Here is an 8,724-nt window from a genome sequence, read left to right as displayed (position 1 = left end):
TTGAAGTATAATGCGCAACCGGAAACTGACCGACGTCATGCGAACAAAGGAACAAAAAGTCCAGAAAAACGAAAACAAGAGCAGAAAAGGACACCGTAAAAATGTGCAAGAAAAAGACGCACACACGCGCTGACGCAACTCGCCCACATGAGAAAGATACACGTATCCATTCCGTTCCATGGATGGACGTCCCACGGGCGGCGGGCCCCACCCGCACGGACACGTCCGCCGTGCTCTCCAATCCACTTAAGTCGCAGTCCCACCCTTGGCGTCCGCCCCTCTTTCCTCTTTTTAAAACCTCCCTAAAAAAAAGATACTACCCCGAAGATGTCAAAATAAAACACGAGCACAGTGCCCATCCTCTCCGCTCCCCCCCTCCCCCTCCCCTCCGCCTCCCCGCGCTCGAATCCTCTGCGGTTAACAATGGACGCGCAGTACAACCCCAGGACGGTGGAGGAGGTCTTCCGGGACTACAAGGGCCGCCGCAACGGCCTCGCCCGCGCGCTCACCACCGGTAGGTCGCCGCAGATTCGCTCGCCAGATTGGTTTTTTTCTCGGGGGCCGAAGATTCCGGCTTTGCGAATTTCGCTGCTGTTGCACGGGATTTTTCGCCTTGTGTGGATTGTTTCCTGACTGTTTCTGCCTTTCTTCTTGCTGCAGATGTGGAGGAGTTCTTCCGGCAATGCGACCCGGGTGAGTGAATTATCGCGTCTGTCTGTCTGCCTGCCCTGCTATTCTTCGCTGCTCTTTCGGTGCAGATTTTGCTGTATTATCCTTCCGTAATCTCGCAGATAATTACCATTTTATCGTAATTACTAGTACTACTAATTAGGGCTGGGTGTTTAGTGGAGTTTCTTAGAAAATAATCGATGGGCCTTTTCATCCAAACATGCTTGACTGAGTGTTACTCTGAATACTGAAGAATTAACAGACTAAACTCTACTTTATTTCAAATCATCCCCGCAATTTTAGTACTACTACTACTACTTATTTTGAATCCATGGACCGAAGAACTCGCAATAGAATATGCACGGTGCGTGAGTCCAACCCTCTGAATATCGAGCAGAGGGCCTTAATTGTTGGATTTAATAACGAGCATCCTGTGGAGGGGAGACTCTGACGTAGGCCTCAGCAGTGGGATGGCCGGAAACGGACGGCTCAGATCATTCCACATGCTTGACCCTGCTGCCCTAGAGGCTGAGTGGTCAATGAATTCATCAGTGTCCCTTCCTGCTGAAAGCTTCCACCTTTGGGAGATAGTAGTTATCTTGGTAGTAGTAGAAAAGGTGGCACTGGTCGTTAGGGAGCTGTGGTGGGCTGCTAGTTGGCTAGTGCGTATGTGAGTTTGGTTTGTTGGCTTAAGCATTACTGGGTCCTGCTTGGTTGGTGGGGTGTGATTCTTCTGCCCTAATAATGATTGATGCAGTTCTTGACTTTCAAGGACTGGCAGACTACAATGATATGAGTAGGACTTGCTGTTCTTTGCTGCTGCTGTCTACCAATGTGTGTACAGTTCTACTGTTGCATAGGGCAAAGAACAGTGATGTTGGTTCCTTCAGTGTATTGGTGGTGAAGGACTGCCTAGCATTGCGTTCTTTAATATTTTGTACATTTGCACCCCTAACATAGCCCTGTCGTCAGCCTTTCCCCCTTCTTTGTTCTTCAATGCCTCTACTGCCCTCTGCACAGTATAGTGCCAGTGCAGCTTGTAACCATTGGAATGCTCTGAGGAACTTACTATGAATACGAAGTAAACCAAGAGAGCATCCGTATTTCTCTAGCTGCCTAGGAGTGTAACATGGTGAATTCAGTTGAATGGGCTTATGTAGATTCAACAGAAGAACGCTATAGGGTTGGATAAAAATGAATTTGAATGGTGGTTAGTGCAATTATTGTGAGGTGTCATTCGGCATGCATAGTGTGCCAGATGCAAGGGAAAATCTCAGAGGGAACTTTATCCCATTAACAGAGGAATGCAATGTCTATTCTCCTGCAATGGACTCATTACATCAATTGTATGCGATTTTCCTTTTTCCAGTGTGCTAACTTCCCTTCCTAAGCTCATAACACGGTTAAGTATTATCTTGATCAAATGGTGTCTTTTTTTATGTTGTAAATGACTTGATCTTTGATAATCTTCTCGTGTATTTTCGGGCTTGGTAATGATTGGAGTCTTGCCTATTTTTTACTCCCTCTGTTCCATATTATAGTGCGCATGCAGTTTTTGATCATATTCCAGATTGTAGTGCGTATAAGCACATTTTGACGAAGATAGCCCCTAGGTTGGATCACTGCAGCGAACCTGCATGCACCCACGTGAGTGACAGTGTGAGCAGATAGGGGCAATTCCAGTCTAAATAAAAGTGCCACCTCATGTCTTGGTATAGGCGCTGCAAACAAGGCGCATTATAAAAGGGAACGGAGGGAGTATAGCTTTTCATCCAGATATTCAGTTTGGCTCTCAGGTCTAGATACTCTCGATGTCATTGTCACGACCGATGGGCGGTGCCAACATTCCTGCTAGCGATTGTATTCTCATCTGTATTGCAGATTAGTGACCTCGCCCATGTCTGCGCAATAATAATGAGGAGGTTGCTATTTTTTTCTTGGCACCACAAATGCAGTTTCATGAACCATCGTCGCAAGTTACGTGCCACCGGCTCAGGAGAAGCCATTAGCTACACCTGCCCCATCTGCCCAGCCAAACAAAAACTTCCACCAGATCCATGACCTGCTCGTCTTGCTCCTAGTGAGGTACCCAGGAGGCGAGGTGGTGTCGACGGTGGCCAGAGGAGAAGCTGCTGCGGTAGATCAGGATCGAGCTGATATGCGGTGCCATGGTTGCCGCCACGCTAGCGTGAGCTGCTCATTAGAAGTGTTGGTTTCAGGCCAGCATCAACTCACACGAGGAACTCGAATGGTAGACGCAGCCTCGTAGGGATACTCATGTGACCACTTGAGAGAACACGGGACACTACAAATTTTGTGATGTGGTAACTTTGTGCCTTTTCTTCTTCCTTTTATTTAGTCGTAACAGCCATCCCAACTAGCTGCCTGAGACTCACAACAACCCAATGGAGTATGTGTTGTAGCTTATCTAAACAGTGTAAACAAAATGCATACACTAATCCAACTTGAGCACAGCACATTTCAGACGGCAATGCAAAACAAGCAACACCCCATGGACTTAGCTACATGCAGGTAAAATGTTTTAATGATAAACTGGGAGTACCACGACTGACTCTTTCCTTCCCTTCAAAGAAATACTGACTCGGCTAAATTTTGTGTACTATGGTACAGACAGTTAGTTGTTTCATGTACCATCGGTCATGTCGGATCTGTAGTCTAGCTCGCCAAAATAGATGGTGAGATTCAGCACTGCAATTTGTATGCTGGCCTGACGTACACTCCGGTCCATGCAAGATGTCTGCATGCCTGTCTGCCCTGCTTTTGGCACAGATCCGTACAATAAATTTGATGGCTCAGATAACGGGTTCATCGCGACCCCTAGTGCCAAAACGTCACCTCCTTCATCTTGATTACTTTTATGATATATACTGCTTCTTCTGTTAGGAATACGGTTGCCATAAATACGTGATTTAATTGAATATTTTGTAGGTTTACATGTGTCTTTCCTTCATTTCAAATATGTTTGATGATTTCAACTTATGTGCAAACTCAAGCTTGGAGCATCTTCTTTTTTTGTTTCTTCAGTTACATATCTATGATTATGTGGGGTAATCTAGTTACAGCGCAGCCTAAATGCTGTGAGAGCCTTTTGAGATTCTTCCGAGTCCGTACATACATAACTCAGTGTTCTCGTCTGCAGAAAAAGAAAATTTGTGCCTTTATGGGTTTCCCAATGAGCATTGGGAAGTAAACTTACCTGCTGAAGAAGTGCCACCTGAGCTCCCAGAGCCAGCATTGGGTATCAACTTTGCACGAGATGGAATGCAGGAAAAAGATTGGCTATCCATGGTTGCAGTACACAGCGACGCATGGTTACTATCTGTTGCATTCTACTTTGGTGCTCGATTCGGATTTGATAAAAGTGACAGGTGAGTTTCCACTTTCCACTCATCTTCCATGAATCTATAGTGTTCTGTTTACCTAGTATCCTGCCGTGCTTTCTTTCTTTTTCCATCTGTGCAGTTCCTTCTTTCCTATATTATTTTCATAACCACATTTGATGCCTAGCATTAGGAAACGAAATTTACTAGGTAATTGCAGGTTAATCATGGTCTTAACAATAAAGCCCAGAATGGACTGCCGGGAATTGTTTGGCTCACGTCTAATGAGTTGTAACCAAAATGCATTTGTCAAACTGCACAAACCTGCAGTAGCAATTTCCATAAACGCTTGGAAGCATTTTAACCTGGTATCATGGGTACTTGTGTAAATGTGCATTGCTTCATGTCATTTTGTGAAACGCTTGGAAACATTTTAACCTGGTATCATGGGTACTTGTGTAAATGTGCATTGCTTAATGTCATTTTGCAACTTTAGCCCATGTTTTGAAAGACTCATAATTGTCAAATGAGAGTGAGAATTGGTTAACTTTTGGTAGCATTCATAATGTGAAAGACTCATAATTGTCAAATGAGAGTGAGAATTGGTTAACTTTTGGTAGCATTCATAATGTGAGCTTCTTATTAGAGTTGCTTGGTATACAGAAGATGATCCACAACATTCTGCGGTTAAAGCATGTTGTATCTTAATGAGAACCACCTACTCTGAGATTCTTGCTGTTTCTTTCACTGTTGACCTGATGTGTTGTTACTGATGCTTTGCTGTTATCTTAATGCAGGAAGCGCCTGTTTGGTATGATTAATGAGCTTCCCACGATATTTGATGTTGTTAGTGGGAAGAGTAAAACCAAGGCTCCGACCAACAATAACCACAGCAATAGCAAATCCAAGTCCAACAATAAAATGGTATGGCTCACTTTTCCTTTGATTTACTCATACCATGATTTTGTCTTCTGCACGTGCAAGTAAGTTTGACACTTTTTGGTAGATGCCAAGGTCGTTTACTGACGTTTATTGCGTCTGAATACTAGTTTGCCCTATGGTCGTCTCACTTGCACCCTCCGTTGTGAAAGCAGAAAACCTCGGAGCCTCGGGCGAAGCAACCCAAGCCCCAGCTGAAGGAGGAAGACCACGAGGACGAAGCCCCGGATGCGGGCGAGGATGGTGGAGGCGCCGCCGGTGGTGGTGGCGGCGGGGAAGAGCATGGCGATACGCTGTGCGGCGCGTGTGGGGACAACTACGGGCAGGACGAGTTCTGGATCGGTTGCGACATGTGCGAGAAGTGGTTCCACGGCAAGTGTGTCAAGATCACGCCGGCCAAGGCGGAGCACATCAAGCAGTACAAGTGCCCGTCATGCATGGGCGCCAACGGCGGCAGCAGCGGCAGCAACAAGCGGGCGCGCCCGTCCTCCTAAGGCCGCCGCCGTCATCCGGCGAGGGGCGACCGGCCGGCCTCGGCCGCGTAGTAGGACTGAGCTCTTATTTGCAGTCGCTGTAACAAAGTTTCCAGGCGTCAAGGCGCGTGCCCTTAGGAGGGCTTGTAAAATGTAACTTTATTAATCTGGCTTCGAGTAGAGGATTCTTCTTATTTTAGCTGGGACGAATGTGGATTTGATATCTGTTGTATTATACTATTAATTAAATTCATAGTTCGACGATGATTGTTTAGCTGGGCTGCCCGTTTTATTTACAGTTTCTGTAAGATGCCCATTATTTTGTTTGGTTGTCTTGCCGTTCTAGATCACAAACGCAGAACGACTTCAGCTGAAGGAGTAAGAACTAAACTTCCATCGGAGTATAAAAAAAAAAAACTTAAGGATGCCTTAACTATATCATTTTAAATTCAGTTAATAATTAATAGAATGAACCACACTTTTACCCGCTACATTGTAGATTAAGGTATAAATAGTGTTTGAGTGAAAATGATCAACTGATCTTTGTATTTGTTGATAGAGTAGCTATTTATATGAGTACAACATACGCAAGTAGGAGGCGTCTTTACATGAACCGTCATAGGCGAGAAGTCATGACAGTCGGTAGCTACAAAAAACCGCACGATAGTTAGATAAGAGGAGATTTTCCCTCTAAACAATATGTGCTAATTAATCACAACACTTCCCCTAATCTACGCTTGTCCATATAGAATCGCTACACGATCACCATGTAGAATTGCCATTTTGAAAAAACTGTCCAGATTGCATCATCACTTCAAAAGGAGTCTTCTCCAGCAATTCTTCATTAATATTCTTCATGAGAACCTGAAACATAAAACTCATAGAGAGAAAGAAATGTAATATGATACTTCAAACAGGTACAGTTCAGGGAGGCACTCCCACTGATTCTTGCAAGTCCCGAAGTCGTCGCATACCAATTCCATGAACATATTTCTAGAATGTAGAATTTGGTAAAGGCTTGGTAAATAAATCAACAAGATTTTCACATGATTTAATTTACAAGATGTTTATTTTCCCACTTTTCTGAAGAGCATGGGGAAAAACCACTTAGGAGAAATATGCTTAGTAATATTACTCTTGATGTATCATGTTTGCATTTGTGCAACACAAGCCGCATTATTTTCCTAGATAATGGTAGGTGATTCAATAGAACCAATTCCACATGACTGTTGTATGCAGTTTATCATTCTGCAAAGCCACACACATTCATGTGATGCCTTAAATAATGAAATTATTTCAGAATGATTGGTAGATGTTGCCACCAGAGTCTGTTTAGAAGACTTCCATGATATGGCGGTTCTACCATGTAGGTACACAAAGCCGGATTGTGATCTGGCATTATGGGGGTAAGAGAAATAGCCAACATTGGCGTATCCAATCATATCAGAGTCCTGATTTCTCTGGAACTGAAAAATAGGCCAAGATCCTTTGTGCCTTGGAGATACCGAAAGATATTCTTCACTTCGGACCAATGGCGTTTGGTGGGAGCAGGACTATGTCTAGCAAGTAGATTCACTGGTCTCGTGCAATTTGCAAGATACATGAGCGCTCCAACGACACTGAGAGATGGAACCTTAGGTCCCAATATTTCTTCTCCATCACCCCTTGGCCTGAACAGATCTTTCTCTACATCTAGAAAATGAACCACCATGGGAGTTTTTGATAGGTGGGAACCCGATGAACGAGTTCACGCCCGAGGGTGGCCCAATCTTCACGTCGTAGGATCGAATCGGGAGGGATAACTAGCTGCAAGCAGCTGGGATAACTAGCTTTATACCTGCCAAGGTTGGATGCAACCCATACGTTGGGGATGGCTGACCGAAGCTACAAGAACTTCAACCCGCTGTCCGAACAATCGCAGAACCACAAACCGGGACTAATCCACACAAAACGTCCGGAACCGTAGAGCACGAACTAGGGGGAACCAAAGGCTCCTTCTCGCGAATCCGAATGAACTCACAAGAGCAAAAGTAGCAAGATCTCTCGGATCTCTCTAGCAGTCTTGCTGCATAAGCTTGTAGCTGAATGGTTTGACAAAAGGTTTCCTAGAGGATGGGGGAGATGGGGTTTTATAGCAGGGACAACCCCCCTTAGCTAGGTGTGAAAATGGTTTCAAAAGTAAGCAGGTTTGCATGGCTTCCTTGGGTGAATAAGCAGTCAACTTTGGGAGTTGTTGCAGAGCTCCTCGGAAATTCGCGAAGTCTTGACAGCCTGGACACCTTCCACGAGAATGACTAGAACTTTTGACTCACAACTCCAAATGATGTGAGGTTTTTTGCATTGGAAAGATAATTTGATGTAGCTTCTGTTGATGTACCCCTATGGCCCCGTATCTCCATCATATGGGTGTGCCACACCAAAACATCATAGGTAAAAACTGACAGCATCAGCTTCACTTGAAACTTGTTTTCTCCAAACTTGTTCCTCCAAACCGGTTGCTTCAAGAGCTCATAGGTTGTTGGATTTCTTACATGTGATACCTAAGTTCAACAAAAAACAATGGAGATGAAAGTACAGCCATGTGTTCAACATTGTGGTATGAACTTAAGTTAGCGTTCACCTGGCCATGTGTTTGCTTGATTCGGCTTAGTAATTCTTTCCAACTAAATTATGCACTTTTGTGAAATGTCATGTATGATGTACCCATGTGCTCATCATCCTCCCTCCCTTGATGAAGAGTCGTCCTCGACTCTCTTTGATCTGCACAAGATAAGTAGAAGGGAAGTAGATAATATCCATGCAAAGAAATGATGCAATCCTCGTTTGAAACTTTCACCTTTGAATTGTATTGCATCTGATCATGTACTTGTTTGTCACAACTTAGAGTTTGTTCAGGGATGATTGGTGTTGTTACAATGACCGAGATGTCCTCATTATCCCCCCTCTCTTGAAAAGGAGTCTTCCTCGACTCTATCTGGTCATCACATAAAGGAAAGCATGGCAATACCAAATCATAATGCAAAGGTTTCATGATATTGAGAATTTTAGTTTTCAACTTTGCTATCATATGGACAATGCAAACATGATGTTTTGTTCGACTTAGGAGTTCCTTCCAGCAAATATTTTCATGGAGCACAAATATATAACCAACTATGAGCATGTCCATATCATCCTCCCTCTCTTGGAGAAAAGTCGTCCTCGACTTCATTCTCTCAAAGAAATTATGGCCCGAGGACAATACAAAATAACTAGGGAAAGCAAAAATTGAACAATTATGTGTGGATCTTAAGTTTGCCAACTCC

General features: G+C 44.1%; 1 protein-coding gene across 1 annotated transcript; it reads left to right on the top strand.

The window, feature by feature from the left end:
• Positions 1–324: 324 nt before the first annotated feature.
• Positions 325–5,696, top strand: LOC125536338 (PHD finger protein ALFIN-LIKE 9). Its single transcript, XM_048699536.2, has 5 exons — positions 325–514; positions 661–693; positions 3,830–4,058; positions 4,808–4,934; positions 5,105–5,696. The coding sequence occupies exons 1-5, from the start codon at positions 424–426 to the stop codon at positions 5,441–5,443; spliced, it is 819 nt and encodes a 272-aa protein (XP_048555493.1). The 5' UTR covers positions 325–423; the 3' UTR covers positions 5,444–5,696.
• The last annotated feature ends 3,028 nt before the right edge of the window (positions 5,697–8,724 follow it).

This window comes from Triticum urartu, chromosome 2A, assembly GCF_056163025.1.
Source record: "Triticum urartu cultivar PI428250 chromosome 2A, HENAU_Tu73, whole genome shotgun sequence".
In the NCBI taxonomy this organism is placed as follows: Eukaryota; Viridiplantae; Streptophyta; class Magnoliopsida; order Poales; family Poaceae; genus Triticum; species Triticum urartu.
The sequence above is the reverse complement of the archived record's forward strand: the minus strand, read 5'-3'. Positions and strand labels throughout refer to the sequence as shown.

What these genes read in the sequence shown, in the direction of transcription:
- LOC125536338 (XM_048699536.2), top strand. Translation starts at nt 424, where the DNA reads ATGGACGCGCAGTACAACCCCAGGACGGTGGAGGAGGTCTTCCGGGAC. An exon ending in CGCCCGCGCGCTCACCACCG is followed by an intron (nt 515 to 660) that starts GTAGGTCGCCGC and finishes TTCTTGCTGCAG; the next exon opens with ATGTGGAGGAGTTCTTCCGG. An exon ending in GGATTTGATAAAAGTGACAG is followed by an intron (nt 4,059 to 4,807) that starts GTGAGTTTCCAC and finishes ATCTTAATGCAG; the next exon opens with GAAGCGCCTGTTTGGTATGA.